This window comes from Pelobates fuscus, chromosome 4, assembly GCF_036172605.1.
Source record: "Pelobates fuscus isolate aPelFus1 chromosome 4, aPelFus1.pri, whole genome shotgun sequence".
Lineage (NCBI taxonomy): Eukaryota > Metazoa > Chordata > Amphibia > Anura > Pelobatidae > Pelobates > Pelobates fuscus.
The window spans coordinates 114,088,947-114,110,780 of record NC_086320.1 but is presented as its reverse complement, the minus strand read 5'-3'; the positions used below and the strand labels follow the sequence as shown (position 1 = coordinate 114,110,780).

Sequence of the window (21,834 nt, the reverse complement as noted above, 5' to 3'; positions counted from 1 at the left end):
ATCGATTATAGGGGTTTGAATAGGATTACCATAAAAAATGCCTACCCTATTCCCCTTATATCAGAGCTGTTTGACAGATTGAAGGGAGCTCGAGTCTTTACTAAGCTCGATCTCCGAAGTGCATACAATCTAGTCAGGATTAAGGACGGTCACGAATGGATGACCGCATTTAACACCAGAATGGGACATTACGAATACCTGGTTATGCCGTTTGGATTATGTAACGCTCCAGCGGTATTCCAGGATTTTATTAACGATGTCCTAAGAGAGTACCTTCACATGTTCGTTCTAGTGTACTTGGACGACATTCTCATCTATTCCCCAGACCTAGAGACACATCACGAACATGTGAGAATTGTACTAAAGACCCTGTTACAGAACGGCCTTTACTGTAAACTGGAGAAATGCCAGTTTGACCAAACGGAGATACAATTCCTTGGATACGTTATATCTCCGTCTGGTTTCCAGATGGATCCCCGCAAACTGGAGGCAGTCTTACAGTGGCCATTACCCAAGGGCCTTAAAGCTACTCAACGCTTTATAGGTTTTGCGAATTACTACTGCAAATTCATAAAGGGATTTTCCTCCGTGATTGCCCCTATAACAAATTTAACCAAAAAAGGAGCAAATTGTATATCTTGGCCCAAAGAAGCAAGAGAGGCATTTGAACGGTTAAAATCTTTATTTTCCTCAGCACCTGTCCTGACCCATCCTGATCCAACCAAACCATTTATCCTAGAGGTGGATGCGTCAGAAACAGGAGTTGGAGCCATTCTGTCTCAAAGAGAAAGTCCTGATACGCCTTTACATCCCTGTGGATTTTACTCTCGCAAACTCACACCTGCAGAGAAGAATTATGACATAGGGAATAGGGAACTTTTGGCCATTGTACTTGCCCTTAAGGAATGGAGGCATCTCTTGGAAGGTTCCAAAGAGCCACTTTTGATCTTTACTGATCATAAGAATTTGGCTTATATTGGGGACGCTAAGAGACTGTCCTCTCGTCAGGCTAGGTGGTCATTGTTCCTCTCCCGATTCAATTTCGTAATTACGTACAGGCCTGGTACTAAAAACACCAAGGCAGATGCACTTTCTAGGCAGTTTGAGACAGATGAAGTTCCGGAACAGGTGATATATCCTATTATACCTCCTGAATGCCTCATTGCCACTACAGTTTCCGAAGTGTCTTCTCCACTCTTCTGTGCCATAATAGCAGATCAAACTCAGGCACCTGTGGGAAAACCTCCGGACAAACTGTATGTGTCACCTCAGTTTCGAAAAAAGATATTAGATATGTTCCATGACAACCTCACAGCGGGCCATCCTGGAGTCCATAAAACTCTCTCTGCCATCTCCAGGAGGTTTTGGTGGCCTGCTCTTAGAAACGATATCAAAGATTATGTTGGGGCATGTCAAATATGTGCCGTTTCTAAAGTTCCTCCTAGGTCACCTCCTGGACTGTTACAACCACTGCCCATACCTAGTGCTCCATGGACCCACTTGGCCATGGATTTCATTGTGGATCTACCCAGTTCAAACGGGTTTAATACAGTCCTTATGGTTATTGATAGATTCACGAAGATGGCACATTTTGTCCCACTTAAAAAATTACCATCTGCTCAAGATCTAGTTCAAATATTCTTGAGAGAGATCTTTCGGTTGCACGGTGTACCCAAAAGCATAGTATCTGACAGAGGTACCCAGTTTGTTTCTAGGTTTTGGCGTTCCTTTTGCAAACAATTGGGCGTCGAACTCTCCTTTTCGTCAGCATATCACCCTCAAACAAATGGAGCAGCAGAGAGGGCGAATCAGTCTTTAGAAGCCTATTTACGTTGCTTTATAAATGCCAATCAATCTAACTGGTATGAGCTCTTACCCATGGCTGAGTTCGCCAGGAACAACGCCACTCATGAATCTTCTAATCATAGTCCATTCTTTGTAAATCAGGGTTATCACCCTGCTGTTTTTCCTTCTGCATTCTCAGACACGGAAATCCCTGCTTTGAACACCCGTTTAGAATCGATTCATGATACCTGGGATTCCGTCCATTCAGCTCTGCAAAAAGCCTCATTACGAGCAAAGGTCCAAGCTGACAAAAAATGGGGCGCTAATCCTGTCTATCTTCCAGGTGACAGGGTGTGGCTCTCCACAAAACATATCAAGCTTAAGGTCCCGTCCATGAAATTTGCCCCTCGATACATATGTCCCTTTCGAGTTACCCAACGTATTAATCCAGTGACCTATTCTTTGGCACTACCGGCTCATATGAGAATAGCGAATACTTTCCATGTGTCTCTGCTCAAGCCCCTTACTTGCAATCGCTACACCAGGGTATCCACTCCTCCTCCGCCCTTGGTAGTGGGTGATCAAGAAGAATACGAAGTCCGTTCTATCATGGACTCCAAATTATCCAGAGGTGTCTTGTCCTATCTCGTTGACTGGAAGGGTTATGGTCCCGAGGAACGTTGTTGGGTTCCTGCTGACCGGGTCCATGCGCCCCGTCTTATCCGGTCATTTCACAACCGCTTTCCTCTTAAGCCGGGTCCTTCCCGCCCGGTGCGCGGTCTTCGAGTGGGGGGTACTGTTGCGGTCACCGGCCCGCCGAGCCTCGCGGTCGTGCCCGACCGGCATGACCGCACCGACTACACGAGCTTACCTGCTCGTCGGCGAGCCGGGAACTGCGCACTTAGTTCTTGCGGGCATCACGCCCGAATCCAATATGGCGCCGACCACGTGGTTGCGTCTATGGATAGCCCCGCCCCCGAGAATTATACTAACGTGTGCGTGACGTCACGACGTCAACGCACACGCACGTTTTGGGGTCAGAGGTTGCCCTCTGACCAATCACAGCCTAGAGAGGGGTATTTAAACCCCTAGCTTTTCCCAGTACTTTGCCCTGTCGTGGTTTCAGTTTCCTGGTTTCCTGAAAGTGCTATTTTCGTGTTTCTGATTTCCTGGTATCCTGATCCTTGGCGTTTCCCTGGTTATTCTGATCTCTGGTTTCCCTGACTTGGCTTGTTTAATCGGTATTGAGTATTTTCTGGCTTCCTTGACCTCGGCTTTCCCTTTGACCATTCTCTGTCTCTAGCGTATTAGTCCGGCCATTCTAAGGTCCGGTTTACGCTCTATCCTGTTATTTTCCTTTTCTTACTTATGTATATGTTTACATAGTTTCTGCGTGCTGGGCCACATTACTAGCCGTGACAGTCTGTGCATGTCTTGTATTTGTAGTGCATCTGTATTTCTAGTTTCCTACAGTCAGACAGCTCATAGGTTGCTCAATATAATGGCAGAGAAGAAGGACAACAAACATTCTGATTTCAGCGTCATTGACAGATAAAATAAACACACACACATATAAAACAATTGAAAATGTCTTTCCATTTTTTCATGTGAACTGGAATTCATAAAAACATAGACATTATAAAATGCATCTCATAAGCTTTATTTGTCATGTTCAATACATATTAATCTCTATATCACTAATGCTATTAAAAGCAAGCAGCAGACAAGCATGTAAGCTCATTGAGCAGGGCCCTCAACCCCTCTGTTCCTGTGCATCCATTTGTCTGGTTACAATTCCATGTCTGTTAGTCCACCCATTATACAGCACTACGAAATTTGCTGGCGCTATATAAATAATAAAATAATAATAATGTATAATATGTGAAATTACCCAGATAAAACAGTAATAGTTCTATTTAATTTAATAGATATATATGTTTATGTATATTCATTTAAACTGTGCAAGTTTAATAGCAGAACATTATAAATGTCTTATTTAACCCGTTACCTAGTCACACTGAGGAGAAGGTTATCTGATGGTATTATATGAGACATCTTTTGTGCTTGGCCACGTGGATTGCCACTGTAAATGTAAAAATATATTTTTCTTATTCAAACTGGACATTTTCAATTTACCTCTGACCTGACACCTAAAGCCTTTGTGATGATGAATCCACTACGACACTCCTGAATGTAGAGTCGGTGTGATCATATAGTTTAAATATATGGTTTAAAAAGTTTAATGCCTTATTTATATTTTAGATGGAGTGGTTTTCTTTCTCTAGGAAAATATCTGGGCTTATCTCAATATCCACTGCCATATACACAATACGGTACAATGGAATTCACTGCTACAAGGTTTTTACATCCATTGACATGGCGTGAGGATATCTCTTCTCTTCCAATATAGGAAATGAGAACTGTGTCTCTATCATGATGTGTGGTGGGACCAGTAAATCACACAAATATCACTAAATGCTTGGTGTTTTTCTAAAAATTCTTTTTGTAACGTTCTAATGCTTTTTCTGCAACGTACTGCATGAACTGTGGACTCTCAATATCTATACTAGCAGGGACTTTGATGGTGAAAGTGGGAGCTGACAAGACATTCACGTCTAAAAAGGTTTCATTCATAGCAGGATATTCAATGCTTGGGCTGGAGGACACCTAAAAAAAAAAATATTACAAAACGTTAAAGCCTAATTCTCCATCAGGATTTTTAAGTCATCAAGTAACACTAATTATTTATCTTAAAAATAACACCTGTGAATTTTAAAAGTATATGTCTACTTTAAGAAAATCTTTCATCTTGCAAGCATACATCCTTACTATAAACCTATACAATACATTCCAAGTAGGTCCATTATAGAATTTATATTCTAGAACTAGATTATAAAATATATATATAGGTTTGCAAATTTTGTTTTGTAAACTAAACAGTGTGAATTGAAAACTAACTTGTAGGCCAAGATACTGAAGTTGGGAATATAGGTCAGGATTTGTCATACTTCGTTACAGTGGCCTACCGTTGGGAAATTCAATTTCAGATTATCTGATGCAATTTCATAGATTTAGAATGTAAGCCTGTTTGAGCAGGGCCCTTAATTCATTTGCATTCAGTTGGTCTTGTTTCAATTACATGTCTTTTAGGCTACCAATTGTACAGCGCTACAGAATTAGTTGTCGCTTTATAAATTATAATATTAGGTTTGTTTTGACTGCAGTTTAGCCATATCTAATAAACAGATAAAGATAAAAAATGATCGATCTGATAATTTATCAGTAATTGAATTGATCCTAAACTGATAATGAGCCAATTGATGTAAACAGAACTGAACCAGGACAGAGCTATCATTAAGAAGTGAGTGCAAACTCAATGTCATCTGAATAATCTTTTTAAAAATGCATAAACATTTCTGATTTCCACCTGATCTATATGAGTGGAATATTGTAAATGTATATACCTTTTCTATACTGAAGATGTGATCAGATCCATATGTCAGATTGGTGTGCTCTGCAACCCATCCAAACCTTTCCTTCATTCTGGTCACTGTATCAACCGTGTCTTCAGTGTGCTGTTGGACAAGCTGGACGAGGTCTCCGTATTGCTGCTCAGACATATTAACCAGCTTATAGGCTGCTTCAGACTTGACAAGAAGTTCCATTACATCAGGGCAGTCTTGTTGGCATAACCAAAGAAGGATACAAATATGAGAAACAAAACATACATAGCAATTAATGAAAATCACATTTATGTTTGTTATTTTAACTTTAAACAAATTACTCATTCTTTTAATTTTTCCAAATTATTTCTATGGCCCTAAACACAGTCTTATTAATAGATGGTTATATAACGCATTTTTATTAAAGATGTACATGTGTAATATAAACAAATCTTCTGCTTTAAAAAAAATGCTATGTGCCAAGGAGTATCTTATGAGTATCACTATTTAAAAAGGAAATTACAATCATCTTCCACTACTTCCATTATGTTTATATTTAATTTACAAAGTCAGCAGAAGCAAAAAGCATATGTGACATTAAAGCATTTATTTTTTTATTTTTAACATACGTTTATACTGAAGACTATTGAGAAATAGGGGTGTGTAAAAAAAATAGTAATTTCTCAGAAAAAAAGAAAAGAGGGTTCTGGACTGCATAATGTCAATTCTGTGCATATTTGACATCTGCCATCAGCATGCATAGCTTGCTGGTGATAGACAACCAATCGTGGCCCAATTCCGCCCCTCAAACCCCTCATCCTCCCTGAATCCCTCCCCCTGTAGTAAGGGGGCCATGATGTCAGCAGAGGAATATGGGGCTGCTGGGAGAACTTAGCCTTGCCGCAGGATCGCAGGTAATTTTGCTTTTTTATTTTATTTATTATTATTTATTTGGAAGGGAAGCATGCCAGTAAGGGTTACTCTAACCAAAAACTTTGAGTAACCCTTTCATTGGCGGATCCAGGGGGGGCAACGGGGCAATTGCCCCCCCCGAGATTCCCCCCTGCCGGCTAGTGCAGGGCTGGCATTGCCCAAGCGCCAGCCCTGCAATGTGCCTGCGGATCGGGGAGAGTGATCAGTGATCTCCCTCCCCGGTCCGCAGGCACTGTGCTGACAGCCGGCAGGGGAGGGAGAGAGGACCCGGGAGCTGTTACCAGCAGCTCCTCCGGGTCCTCCTCTCGCGAGATTTGGAGCGTTGCCGCGGTTACCACGGCAACGCTCCAAATCTCGCGAGAGTGAACTCTAGCCCTGGAGCGCGGGCTAGAGTTCACTGGAACCACTGGACCACCAGGGATTCCCCACTGGGACCACCAGGGATCCAGAAATGTCCCCCCTCCTCCTCAATAAATGTAAGAAGGGAGGGGGGACATCAATATATTTTATTAAATACATTTTGTGTGTTTTTTTTTTTTTTTATTAAAAAGCCTCCCTTCCCTCCTCCGCCCCCCCCCCCCCATGAGGGGGGGCATACATATATTTTATTAAATACATTTTGTGTTTTTTTTTTTTTTATTAAAAAGCCTCCCTTCCCTCCTCCTCCCCCCCCCCCCCCCATGAGGGGGGGCATACATATATTTTATTAAATACATTTTGTGTTTTTTTTTTTTTTTTTATTAAAAAGCCTCCCTTCCCTCCTCCGCCCCCCCCCCCCCCATGAGGGGGGGCATACATATATTTTATTAAATACATTTTGTGTTTTTTTTTTTTTTATTAAATAGCCTCCCTTCCCTCCTCCGCCCCCCCCCCCCCCCATGAGGGGGGGCATACATATATTTTATTAAATACATTTTGTGTTTTTTTATTTTATTAAAAAGCCTCCCTTCCCTCCGCCGCCCCCCCCCCATGAGGGGGGGCATACATATATTTTATTAAATACATTTTGTGTTTTTTTAATTAAAAAAGCCCTCCTCCCCTCCCCCCATACACACTGCCCCATACACACACTATACACACACTACACACACTGACCCCATACACACACTGACCCATACACACACTGCCCCCACATACAAACACTGCCCCACAAACACTGCCCCCATACACACACTGCCCCCATACACACACTGCCCCACAAACACTGTCCCCATACAACACTGTCCCACAAACACTGTCCCCATACACACACTGCCCCACAAACACTGCCCCATACACATACTGCCCCGCACACTGCACACCCATACACACACAGTGCCCTACACACACTGCTGCCCCCATACACACATTGCCCCAAACACACACACGACCCCCCCATACACACAGTGCCCCCCATACACACACTGCCCCACACATACATACAGTACCCCCATACACACACTGTCACCCTTACACACTCACACTCACTTCACCGCTCACACACACACTGCACCTTTCACACACACTTCACCCCTAACACACACCACTTCTTCTATGCCCTATATCCCAGCAGACCCCAGGTAAGTTGTCAAACTGTTCTTAAACGGTATGACTACTTACTCTGGGGTGGGATCCTGGCACTACTGGCACCATAACTACTACACTGAGCTGTAGTGGTTATTGTGCCAGGATTATATTTTTTAAATAATCTACAAGTGCCCCTCCCGAGATCAGGCTCTGGATCCGCCACTGAACCCTTTGCAACATGTTGCAAACATAGCAAAACAGTATGCAGCATAAGAAATTCTAGGTGTGAACAATAAATTATACCAGCAAATAAACATAAAATATCCCCCTTAAGCACAGTAGTAGCCTGGTGAAGCTGGTGTGAGTTCCCACCAAGGCCTTTTGAGGCAAAGTGGTCCTATAGACTCAACAGTACCTCCTCCATCACAGACATGAATTAAGTGTAGAACTAACGTAGTCTCTGTCTGACTAGACAATTTAAAAGGAGTGAGAGGTTCTAAATATACAACCTATTTTGCATAGAGAACTAATTTTCCTAATTAGACGTGAATCTGCCTTCGAAACCTGGGCCACACGACTTCTGGTTGCTAGACAAATTTGGAAAACCAGTTTATTAAATAATTAATTTAGTTTTTTTTTTAACTCCGAGGGGTCAGGATCCTGTGTGATCCCAAAGAGTTAATGGAGTATTTATCAAATGATATAGGATGTAGATGGAACCAATAGGGTGGATAATTTAATTTCCATAGATAATTTAATAAATTTTATGATGAGGAGATAGAAGGCAGTGATCAGACATGTGCATCAAGGTTTATGTTCTTGGGATTCCATAAATGATCTGACTCCATAGCTTTATAATAATATTGTGACTTCCCACATTTCATGCTCCTCCAGACATTTATCTACTTGAAGAAGCCCTTGCGGCGAAACGCGTTTAGATATTAATTTTATTATTTTACAATAAAGAAAATACTTTGGCATAAAACATTTTATAGCCATTTTGATTTCTTTTTCACTGGACTATACATATACTATCTACCTGACGAGAAGCCTAAAGAATCCTTAGGTGGGGATGATACCACCCAAGCGCCTACATTGAGCAGTACAAGCCTGCTCTATATACTGTGAGTAGTATATTTATTCTCTTTTTATACCTTTTAATTACTATACAGAGAGCACTATATACTTTATTTTATCTCCCTGGGTCGAATAATACCAACTTGGACGTTGAATCTGAGCCAGATACTCGGCAATCAATATTACTCCGCATATCCTTGAGTGGGGATTATTCCACTTCACGTGCGTTATATCAGAGCTAGGTTCTAGCTCTGAAAAGTGTGAGTAAGACTACTTTTATTTTATTTACCATTTTATTCATCTATATACTGTGCCATTGGAGTTCCTCTTGATTTTTTCTTCACATATTACTTCACTGGATTTCAAGGACACCTTTGTGAAGACACACCCCATTTTACGCCTCAGGATCCCTGTTCTTATACACGGCATCTACCATTATGGACTTATGATAAGTGCTTTGGACTATTGCCAATTATCCATTTATATTTCATTTAATATTAAATTGTATTATTTTATATTATTTATTATATACACTCTTATATGTTTTACTGTATATTTTAGGCGCAACCTTTTTTTGTTCTAATGTGCATCAAGGTTTATGTTCTTGGGATTCCATAAATGATCTGACTCCATAGCTTTATAATAATATTGTGACTTCCCACATTTCATGCTCCTCCAGACATTTAATACAAAATAATGAGATGATCATGAGGAATTTTAATTATGAAAGCTTAAAAAAATCTTGCTGTTTCTTTCTCCTGTAATTAGGCTGCAGCCTTGATATGTGCATTTTATAAGCATTCCTGTTCAAATGTATGAAAAATCTTTCCTCCTGGAAAGAAAAATATGTGAAAAAAAACTGCCACTTTACAGCTCATGTAGAGCAAAAATGCAAGCAAAAACGACTTACTGGCCTCATTAGTCAATTAAATAATAATTTAAGAAACATATAGGTATAATCACAAAACAAAGAGTTTTTGTCAATTAAAGAGACACTATAGTCACAAGAACAACATTAGCTTAATGACGCAGTTTTGGCGTATAGATCATGCCTCTGCAGTCTCACTGCTCAATCCTCTGCCATTTAGGAGTTAAATCACTTTGCTTATAGAAACATAGAAACATAGAATGTGACGGCAGATAAGAACCATTCGGCCCATCTAGTCTGCCCAGATTTCTAAATACTTTCATTAGTCCCTGGCCTTATCTTATAGTTAGGATAGCCTTATGCCTATCCCACGCATGCTTAAACTCCTTTACTGTGTTAACCTCTACCACTTCAGCTGGAAGGCTATTCCATGCATCCACTACCCTCTCAGTAAAGTAATACTTCCTGATATTATTTTTAAACCTTTGTCCCTCTAATTTAAGACTATGTCCTCTTGTTGTGGTAGTTTTTCTTCTTTTAAATATAGTCTCCTCCTTTACTGTGTTGATTCCCTTTATGTATTTAAATGTTTCTATCATATCCCCCCTGTCTCGTCTTTCCTCCATGCTATACATGTTAAGATCCTTTAACCTTTCCTGGTAAGTTTTATCCTGCAATCCATGAACCAGTTTAGTAGCCCTTCTTTGAACTCTCTCTAAGGTATCAATATCCTTCTGAAGATAGGGTCTCCAGTACTGTGTACAGTACTCCAAGTGAGGTCTCACCAGTGTTCTGTACAATGGCATGAGCACTTCCCTCTTTCTACTGCTAATACCTCTCCCTATACAACCAAGCATTCTGCTAGCATTTCCTGCTGCTCTATTACATTGTCTGCCTACCTTTAAGTCATCAGAAATAATCACCCCTAAATCCCTTTCCTCAGATGTTGAGGTTAGGACTCTATCAAATATTCTGTACTCTGCCCTTGGGTTTTTACGTCCAAGATGCATTATCTTACACTTATCCACATTAAATGTCAGTTGCCACAACTCTGACCATTTTTCTAGTCTACCTAAATCATTTTCCATTTGGCTTATCCCTCCTGGAACATCAACCCTGTTACATATCTTAGTATCATCCGCAAAAAGACACACCTTACCATCAAGACCTTCTGCAATATCACTAATAAAAATATTAAAGAGAATGGGTCCAAGTACAGATCCCTGAGGTACCCCACTGGTGACAAGCCCAAGCTTCGAATATACTCCATTGACTACAACCCTCTGTTGCCTGTCACTCAGCCACTGCCTTACCCATTCAACAATATTGGAATCCAAACTCAAAGATTGTAGTTTGTTGATAAGCCTTCTATGTGCAACAGTGTCAAAATGCACCCTAGTCACACCTCCCTGCATGTGACTTGCACAGCCTTCCTAAACACTTCTTGTAAAGAGTCAGCTAATATTTATCCTTCCTTATTGCAAATTCTGTTTAATTGAGAATGTCTTATCCCCTGCTCTCTAAACAGATTGCTAGACCCTGCAAGAGCCTCCTGTATGTAATTTACAGAGCAGGAGAAAAAAGCTTTTAAGGTAAGTAACATCTGAGTGGAAGTGAAAACAGTTTTTTTTCATGCAGACTGTGTCAGTCACAGCCAGGAAAGGTGTGATTAGAGCTGCATAAACAAAAGTGATTAAACTTCTAAGTGGCAGATAATCGAGCAGTGAGACTTCAGATGCATGATCTATACACCAAAACTGCTTCATTAAGCTAAAGTTGTTTTGGTGACTATAGTGTTCCTTTAACCCCTTAAGGACCAAACTTCAGGAATCAAAGGGAATCATGACATGTCACACATGTCATGTGTCCTTAAGGGGTTAAAAGGACACTAAAGGTATCCAGACCACTTCATCTCATTGATGTGGCCTAAGTACACTGTCCCTGTCCCCTTAACCCTGCAGCTGCAAACATTGCAGTGTTATTCAAACTGCAATGTTTACCTTGCAGGGTTGAGAATGCTTCTAATTGCTGTCTACCAAACAGCTACTCGACGCGCTGGTGTTTGACTCCGTGAAATGATGCTACACGTCCAAAACCCCATAGGAAAGTAATGAGTCTATACTTTCCTATGGGGAAGGCCTAATGCACCGCACATTCGCGTTAGGTTCCCCTATCAGCTAAAGTCAACGAAGGAGGAGCCCAAGCCAGGGCCATAGGACATTGGCACTGGAATCAGGTAAAGGAAAGAAAAAAGTGTTTAAAATCTTTTTTCCCCTAGCCAGATTGGAGCACTGGGATCCACAAGTAGAAACTTAACCTTCAACTTATTCTACATTAAAAAAAAAAAAAAAACCTTTTATCAATGTGATTGTAAAGGAAGGAAATGAGGACTATCAAAATGGTGGACTGGGCTTCGGACAAGATAAGGGGAAGTAGAGTATAGTATATACTATAAAATAGGAAGGCAGAACTAGGGAGGGAGGCTGAATTAGGGAGGGATTCAGTGAGACAGGGCACGTATTAAGGAGTGAGGTAAAAGATTTCTATTGAGGCACATTGTTAGACTGTGTGCGCGCAAGTTAAAAAAAAAACACAGTCCGAAGGGATTCTACTGGCAGGTGCGCTCACAACACTGTCTGCAAGTGACGAAGCAAAATACATCAGTTGCTAGCTTGCGACACGTGCTGATGACAGATGGAATTTTTCCACAGGACACACATTAGAAAGTCTGGAACAGAGTTCTGGGCTGCCTAACTCACTTGTACCCGGGGTGTAACTAGACCTTGGCATAAGAGTGCAAAATACTCTGTATAGGCAATGTGAAATGCTGCACATATAGATTGCCAGCTCCTTGACCACTTCTAAAAGCAGAAGTGGTTATGGACGTTGGAGTAACCATTTAATTACTCCAATTTTTTCCGATGTTTACTGTTGTCAAATAGATTTTGTATTTTGTTACATTGGTTGCTTTTCTTATTTTTGACTTCACTGTCACATGAAGATTTTGTTACATTTTGAAGATGCTTTGGTCTTCTGGCTTCTATATTAGAATTCTCATTCTTTCCATTCCTTAGCTGATGAAATTCTTTTGCATTTTGTTTTTGTATATTTTCCTCCACCCCCTCTGTGTTTGTATCAACTCTTTAAACATTTCTTCACATGCCTTCTGATGAGATGCTTATAGTATGTTAGGTAATACTTGGTTACGTATACAATTTCTGTACAGCACACACATGGTTGTGTGGGTGGCATGCAAGAAGAAAAAAATAATTGAAAGGCAGTCACATTTCAACAAAACCAAATAAATCTAGCATTTCAAGCATAGTATCAAATTTATACATGAACAGATGTCTTCAATATTTAGTAAGCTCCTGTTTTGCAAAAAAATAAATGCAGCTTCTATGTGTTACAGCGTCTTGCAATAGTGTGACGTGATGTTTTTTTTTAGTTAGAAGAGATTTTAAAATAAATATGTTTCTGCTACCCTAATTATATTTTACTTTTTGTCCTTTTCCAGATGTCTCCTCTGGTTTATGGAATTTTGTGGTTTTATTCATGGACTCAAGAATAATGGTAGATAAAGAAACTGTTCTATGTTACAGCAGGGGAATGTACAAAGGAATATGAAAAAACATATTATATTGTAATTTGTTTTTAAACATTTTTCTTCTATGGGAAGAGTTTTATACATATAATAAAAAATAAAATACCCTGTCTATGAAAATGGTCCAACATCAAATTTTCAAATAAAAAGCAACCAAATATTAGATGTTCACCAAGGCTTCTCCCCCCTCCTCCCCCCCCCCCTGCCCCCACCCCCCAAAAAACCCATAATGCTTATATTAATAGTCAAATACATATATCTAGAAATTGTAATCTGTCAAGGCTACTACATTCCCAAATTGATATATGAAGCATATACTTAGCTTGGACAAAGAATACAACTAAATTACTTCCTTATATTTGATTGTCATTTACATTTTTCATTAACATAAATCTTTGCAGTAAATGCTTCATATCTCACTTTGGAAACATGACATTTTGTCATGCCGGTTAAAATATATTCCATTTTTTTTTTGTTTGTTTGTTTATTTACTGTCTTTTTACAACTTGTGAAAAACACTATTATGTCTCAGGTCGTGAATCGGTGATGTTAGTATTTAGAGCAATATATATTTTTTATCTCTCTGTCACTAACATGTACATAGTATAGCAAATCATTACCTACTCTGCAATAGTCCCATAATCCATGAAGCCTACTGTTTGTTCTTCAATATGCTGAAGTGGGGGATATTTATAGCAGAACAATCTAAATTGAAATAATATAGCATTGTCAATCTGGTAAATGCTCTATTGTTAACTTAGCAAAGACCAACATAATTAAATGGATTTCTTTACGGAATATAGAGAAAACATGAATAGTTCGAGGAAGCAGAATGGATGAGATTGTATAGTAGTTTTGAAGTGTATCTGGAGGAAAGATAAAAGCTATGAAGTAAAAAACAAAGAAAAGAGAGGAGAACAAAAAGAGTTAGAAAAGAGGATGGAGAACATTGAATAACAGGGTCATAAGACAGTATCGAGCAGTAGACGTGTATTGGCAAAAAATTTGGTTTAGCTAAATCGATTCGCCAAAAAAAAAAAAATTGTTTTGGGCAATTTGGGATTCGACCACGTGTCGTTTCAGTTTGGACTAATTTTGGTCATGCAATCGTTTCAGGAAAAAGCATTCAGATATATCAAAATGCTGTGCAAACAGGCTAATAGGTGCACTCCAAAACATATATTTAATATAAATGTATTTTTTTCCCATAATCATCTCTCTTTTTGGCACCACGGATGAAACTCCAAATCTCAATACTGTTTATACATTGTCCGCTTCGGAATTCCTCCATGTACCGATTCAGAATTATGTCATTTGGAAGAACCGCTAATTGTCCATGATTCAGATAATTCACAATTCATTTGATTCAACTGGTGGGGAAAATAAACAAGCAAAGGATCTTAATCCTTATATCAACATAACGAGAGGTGTACATGGTGCAGAATGGAAAAATTAAACAATACAAGATGATAGAACTATAGAGGATATTTCATGGTCTTGGTTTAGATACAAAGAAGTATACTCTCCACGAGAAACATACTCTAGAGGAAAATACATAAACCACACATTAAACTGTACCTTTTGTAAATGTATCATAACATAGCTGACATCTCTCCTGGAATTGCAAACATCCTGTAGAATTCTGGAGCTCCTTACATACCATCTTGTCAGACATCAGATCATCATAGTGACTTGCAGACTCTGTAACAGACAGGAAAATCAACCTCAGGCAATACGATTTTGCACTTCATTATTAGTTTGTTGACCATAGACAGAAAAAAAGTTTATCCAAAAGATAAAAGTTTATCTCAATATATTAAATTGAGGCCCCAAAGTAGATTACTAAAGTAGTAGCTATTTTGGTCATTGTAATTTCACTTTGAATTCACTTGTATTTTCAAAAAATTCACATGTGAATAACCCTTATAGATTCCTGTTTGTATACACAATAGCATACTGCTCTGTTTTTTTTCAGGCATATAAACCAGAAACCAATGCCACCAGGATGCCCTCACGATCACCCTTCTGTATTTGTTTTCAACACATTAAACCATATTTAAGAGCGCTTGGCACCTTGCTATACTCCTGTCTGTGAATTATTATTTTAACCACCGGCAAGTAGATATATTATATATTTGTGGGTCAACTAAAAAATTGTAATTACTTTATGGTGATTTTTTTTTTAAATTCTTTATTTTACTTTGTGCTTAAAGGTACATACATGTGTGTTCTGCCGCAACAGCAGGCATTTAAAGCATTCCGTCAGTACAAGTGATATAGCATTGTGACATTTGATGTCCAAGCACATTTTTTCTTTTTAACATGTTTTAAACCTTCAATTAACATGTGTATAGAAACTAGACAGGCATAAGGTTACCACAGGGTTGTGTGTTCAATTTGCCATAGTTGGCGGTTCAGGTGTATGCATGTTGGATTGAGGTTTGGTTCGTGTTAAACTGGGTCGACACATGGGAGTGTTAGCCCGGGAAGCAGTACCCTTTGTGGTGGTTCAGGAAAATAGGTGAACTAGGATGTCCACTTAATATGAAGTGGGGTAGTGCAGGCTAACTCGCGGGGTAGATCTTACGACAAGATATCTTGTGTAAGTTCAGGGTTGGTAAATGAGTCGTGATAGATTCAGGTGAGGATGCTTTGAGGAAATGGACACCAAATTATTCAGTAGCCCATGTCCCCAAAGGTGGTTGGTAGCCCCTGACCAAGGGGGTGGCGGGGGGGTGTTTGTTGCTTTTTCCTTGAGGGTAGTGGTGCTGCTACCAGTTGATGGGCCCCTAAATGGTGAATTTGTCTTATATGTTGGCAGTTGTAGGAGCCTGATTTAGGTGTGTTTAATTCGTGGGTTGGCATAACGATAATTAGGTACATGCGGGGATTTCACTAGAAGGCCAAAGAGCGAGAGCGAAGGGATATAAAAGAAAACATAAAAGATATAAAAGTCATAAAAGTCAGTGTGATTCTGTACATTTCCGTCCTTCGACAAAGTCTGCGCGGGCTCTTGGAAGGATCTCTTGCGCGGTGTCCAGTCAGGTGACTCTGTTTGTTGGTTCCGTTGATCGCGGGGTAAAAGGTATTATGGTGTCTGGGTCCCATGTCTGTGTAGGTGCTCGTGTGGTATGGCCACTGTCTGACAGTCCCAGTTTGGCGAGCACAGCAGGAGCTTCTTTGTCCGAGGAGATCTTATGAGTGGTTCCGTTGTGGGTGATCAGGAGGGCCCTGGGTGTGCCCCATCTGTACTGCACCCCAGCGGTGCGCAATTGGCTTGTGAGGTGGTGCAATGTACGGCGCCACTGGAGCGTGGCTCTAGTCATGTCCTGAAAGAATAATAATTGTGCACTTTCAAAGTCCAGGGGAGTTTTACCCTGTATTGCTGCCATGATGTTGAGTTTGTCCCGTGAGGTGGCACAGCGCAGGATAACGTCTCTGGAACTTTTTTTGGGCATATTGGGTGTAGGCGGGAGCCTGTACATCCCGTCAAGAATGGTTTTCTTGGCTGTTGCGGCCGGCAGGATAGTGGCCAGAAGCCTCCTTACATAGTGGGGTAATTCGTCAGGTGTGACGTCAGCGGGTATCCCGCGTATTTTTATGTGATTGTGACGGGCGCGGTCCTCATGGGTCGACATTTGTAAAGCGAGACCCTGTTGATTAATCTGCATTTGTTGGAGCTCAGTTTTTATTTGTGTCATGTCGGTTAGCAGGTTTGTGATGGTCTCTTCTGTCCCCCTTACTCGCTCCGTCACCATTTGTAGGTCTCCTTTAAGTATGCCCACATCCGTGGCCAGTGTTTGTTTTATGTCCTGTATCCAGTTGTGCAGGTCCTGTTTAGTGGCCAGGGTGTTATCTGGAGGTGCTTGGATTGGTGCCCCTATGTGTTCTTCCTCCCTCTCTGCATGAGCGGGTGTTTGGGGTTGAGAGCGGGGTGGTGTCGGGGCCCGTGAGGCCTCCACGGCCATTTTGGATTGCGCCTGCCGCTGCAGTAGAGCTCCGATGTCGGCCTGCTCTGCTGGCATACCCTGCTGCGACTTTTGAGTGCGTCTCCCCATGTTAGCTGGGGCAGTGTCAGGGGTCGGCTGGGGGCTGCTCGCTGGGTCTGGCTCACCTCGTGTGAAGATCCCGTCAAGGAAGTACTCCAGTCCGGTGGTATTGGGCGTGGGGTAGGCCTTAAGCCTCCGTTTCACCTTTCCGAATCGTGGGGTTTGGAAAAAAGGTATGAAAGTGTGTGCCTCTCCCTCCCGAAGCCGTTTTTGGGGTAAGTTTAGCGATCCGTCCGTTTTGTTTCAGGATGGCGTCAGATTTTTAACAAGAGAAATGGCGACCGCTCCGCTTCAGGTCCAAGCTCCGCCCCCCACTTTATGGTGATTTTAATGGTAAGCTTATATTAGTGAGAGAGAGAGAGTGTGTGTGTGTGTGTGTGGGGGGGGGGGGAGGAGCCATATAAGTCCGGTAGACAAAGTACCAGCGTATTGCAGTATGTAGCTATACCTTTTTTATTGGAATAACATAATACTTAAAAGACAAGCTTTCAAGACTTTTCCTCTCTTCCTCAGGTCTGAAGCTAAATAATAAAAACATATAATAATTCACAGACAGCTCGAGTATAGCAAGGCGCTAAGCCTTGCTTCAGACCTGATATAGAGAGGGAAACTCTCGAAAGCTTGTCTTAAATATTATGTTAGTCCAATAAAAAAGGTATCATTGCATCATTTGACATTTTCAGCTCTGCAGAAGCCAGATGCAGTTTCTGCCGTTATTGAGGGAGGCTCGGCGCCTAATACGACCCAGATAAGAAGCAAATGGTTGCAAAGCTGCTTGCTCTCTTACCGGCGAATGGCACCAAGGTAGTCTTGCCATTGTAGCTACTACAGATGGCTTTAAGATGTTTACCATCAATTCTGAAAATGTAATTTGAATCCAACCCATATTATATACTGTGCCACAGATACATATATCAAGTTTTTATTTCATATTTTTCTGGACATGATTTAATCGGTATCTGTATCCTCTACTTACCATCTAACTGGGTGAATGGACCCTTGGATTCACGAGTGAAGTCCTGATATATTTTGAGCACCACATCAGTCACACCTTCAAAAACGGCTTGGCTAAAATTACAAAAAGACTGGACCCAACCTGAAATATCCCAGTGAGTTATAATCTCAGGACTGTTCGGACCAGTATTAGGCGCTTCGTTGTCAGGAATCTTCACATCTCCCATAAACATATTCTGGAATGATATGTCAAATCCTTCATGTAGGTTCTTAAAAAACTGTATGCTTTGGTTAAACAAGTTGCTGACATTAGACATCATCTTGCTAAATGACACATCAGCTTGATTCAGCTGGGTGACTTGCTTCTTTGTGCTTTCACTTAGCTCTTTCACTTCACCATTTTGTAAGATAGCAGTAAATGGGGACCATTCTTTAAAGATTTCCTGAACCTGCATGAAAACAGATATAGTAATAATCTGTTACTAATCTGTTACTAATAAACCTTTATCACATAATAGTATATCGCCTTTATGTCCAAATTTAACAGAAGAGCATTCCCTTCCGTCTAACACAGAATATAATGAAAGAGGCCAATGTCAGCAAACGTTTTTAAAATAGTTATAGGGATCTATCTTTCCTTGTTAAAATTATTTGAACTCTTGGGGGCGGGGCCGGACCGCCATGCCGAGAGGTCACACACAAGGCGAGCTCCTGCAGAAAATCGTCTTTAAAGCCTGTAAAAAGCTCAAAACGACCTACCTGCAGTCTGGCAGAAGCGGTCCTGCGGGCAAAGAGGCGCTGGTGCTGAGGCCAATCTAAATACAAGCGATCGGACACTGGAAAAGGCACATCGGCACAGCCACATCTGAGGCCTACACGGGCGGTGAGTGAGGTGGACGGCCGCCGCCTTGCTATCCTGCCCGGTGGGTTCCACTCGGACCTCTGAAGCCACGTGGTAGAGGCCTCGTTCCCCCCCCTTTGGACCGGTGGGGGTCATCCCGGTCCCAGGGGACTGTTCCCGCGGCCCGAAGAACCCAGAGTGAGGAGGAACCTCCGCTGCCAACATGGCGGTTTATGGAGCAAAACTATAATGGCGGCAAAGAAAGGAACCACCAGAGCAAAGCAGATCAGCACCGTTAGGAAACCACGGATGACGGACAGGCAGAGGGGTTCCCCTAGACAGCTACACCCGACCTGCAAACATGCGGGAACCCGGAACCCAGCGGTGACATACAGCCGGTATCTGCTACCCGACCGCACACCACACAGCGCCGACAACCCTGCTGCCATATCGGACACCCCAGTGCTCTAAGTCTAAATCACCCCCTGGGGAGGATTGGGCAGCTGCAAGGGACTACAACCGAAAGGCACACTAACCCCTCTCACCACCTTCCATGCTGGTCAAATTATGCTGAACACATCCCTACCACACTGAAGGCCCAGCAGATCGGGACTCGGGTAAGCCTGTACCATCTGGGGGTACCCCTGAGGAACTGGGCCGCGGGACTGACTCCTGATCCCCCTACCATCTACACAAGCGGTGAAGTCCTCTCTACACCCCAAGCGGTTAACACACATAAGCTGAGCTTCAAAGCTATACCTAACCTGAACTATCAAAGGCCAGGTTCGTTGCTGGTACATAAAATGCAAACCTCTCGCCTGGGCACATTTAACCCTCATAGCGCTGCTTTGTCTAGTGTAGCCTGACATGTTTAAGCTCTCTGTTATTTTATTTTTTTCTAAGGATCCAAAGCGACATTGAAGTATACTGGCGCAAATGCTTATTATTAACCTCATGTATGCTTGTATTACCAGAATCAATAGCTTAAACTCATATCTTTAATATAAAAATGTGCTGTCATATCGCATGCCATGCTAAATCTAATGTTCCTAATATACTTGCTAATGCTGTTGTGGCATCGCAAGAAAATGTAACCTGTCTCTCCATGCACAAGAAAAATAAAGAATTTAAAATAAAAAAAAATTATTTGAACTCTTATAAAGTTATTCACTAAACTCAAAATGGTGAAAGTTAAATCCAAATGATAAAATTAAGACTACAGAAGGAAAAAAACTCCAACTCAGCTATAGATCATATTAGCCTCAGTTTTACGATCCAGATTTTAATTCACTACAATTTGGAGTTTAGAGAACAACACTGATAGATTGATATTATTGTGTTAATTGCATAAACAACAAGTTGTTATTTATGCGTGGAGTATGAAGTTAAAGGAGCCCTCCAAGCACCATAACAACTGTAGCTAATCGTAGTGGTTCTGATGCTACCAGCCTTTGTGTGCTGTCTCTTCACTTTGTCTCAAACAGTTTTTTGACAAAAATCAAGGCTGTCCTATGTGTCCAAAGCCTACTCCTTCTATAACTATTTAGATAATATCTAAGATAAATTTCTTTATCTGTCCAACGTTCTCCAGTTATGAACAATAATGAAAGACTGTAATAATGAGCACTGGGGTACCACAACATCTTCATGAATAATATGACATGGGACTTGATGATGACACAATAATGCAAGTATTGTATATTATGTTAATTGGATATTCCAGGGTTAGGCAACCTTCAGCACTCATGATGTTGTGGACTATATCTCCCCTGATGCTTTGCCAGCATTATGGCCGTAAGAGTTTTATGGGTGATGTAGTCAACATCATCTGAAGTGCCTCTCTTTGGGATATACTATGAACTGGTTTTAATATTGAAACTGTCTTCAGTTTTCATGAATAAAGGTGCAAAGCAAACAACTTTTGCTTTATGAATTATGATTGTCATAAAATATTCTGATTCTTTTGTACAACAGCTGACAACCCGCACTTTTTAGTGACATAACAAAACTGTGTTAACTTACCTTGGTAGCAAATGCTTGAAGTCCCACCTGAGAGCAAGTGATTATATAAAATTTAAGGCAGGATTTTTCAAGACAAGCTTTGCATGTGTCCCAACTGGTTTTCATCAGATCTTTACACTGTGTTTCTGCAAGATCCAGCCTCTGATTTACATCCTCGTAAAGTGTCACTGCTTCCTGTTCAGATACAATTATGAATTAAAAATGCTGTTTATAAAATTGTCATGGTTTGAAATAAATGGCATCATGTCATATAATTTAAAGGAGTTATAGTACAAGAATTGGGTGGTGTCCTGCTGGTTTCTGTCAAACTGTTTCCAAGCAAACAGTTTCTGACAAAAAAGGTGTAACGAAAATATACACCAACTCGCAGGATTCAACTCAACAAAAGACAACACAGAGGAGAGATACATCTACCGGACCTTAGAATGGCCAGACTCGACGTATATGAGAGGAGACAGAGTCAGGAACGATCCGAGGTCAAGGGCACAGAGAGACAGCGTAAACTAGGACTAGCTGGGTCTGGTACACAGTAAACAGCAAGTCGGCAAACAGAACAGATAAGGATAAAGAGATAACGTAGTCAGAAACAAAGCCAAGGTCAAGTACGAAGGAACACAACTGAACACAACAAGCGCTAAAGGGAACTGAAACAGAAACCACGATAGGGCAAGGACTAAGGGAAAAAGGTGAGTATAAGTACCTTCTAAATTAATGTGATTGGCTCCTGTCATATCCACACCCCCAAAAGGTAA

At 41.1% G+C, this 21,834-nt stretch overlaps 1 protein-coding gene across 2 annotated transcripts in view; it reads right to left on the bottom strand.

The window, feature by feature from the left end:
• Positions 1-3,429: 3,429 nt before the first annotated feature.
• CLUL1 (clusterin like 1) overlaps positions 3,430-21,834 on the bottom strand; it is a 33,719-nt gene continuing 15,314 nt past the window's right edge. The window contains exons 4-8 of one of the 2 annotated variants that reach the window (XM_063451502.1): positions 21,083-21,256; positions 18,242-18,668; positions 14,795-14,917; positions 5,250-5,464; positions 3,430-4,452 (exon numbers count right to left, since the gene is read on the bottom strand). In XM_063451502.1, coding sequence (XP_063307572.1) covers positions 4,276-4,452; positions 5,250-5,464; positions 14,795-14,917; positions 18,242-18,668; positions 21,083-21,256 — 1,116 coding nt within the window. In that variant the 3' untranslated portion in view covers positions 3,430-4,275. The remainder of the gene's footprint in view (positions 4,453-5,249; positions 5,465-14,794; positions 14,918-18,241; positions 18,669-21,082; positions 21,257-21,834) is intronic. The other variant, XM_063451503.1, reaches the window with a different exon arrangement.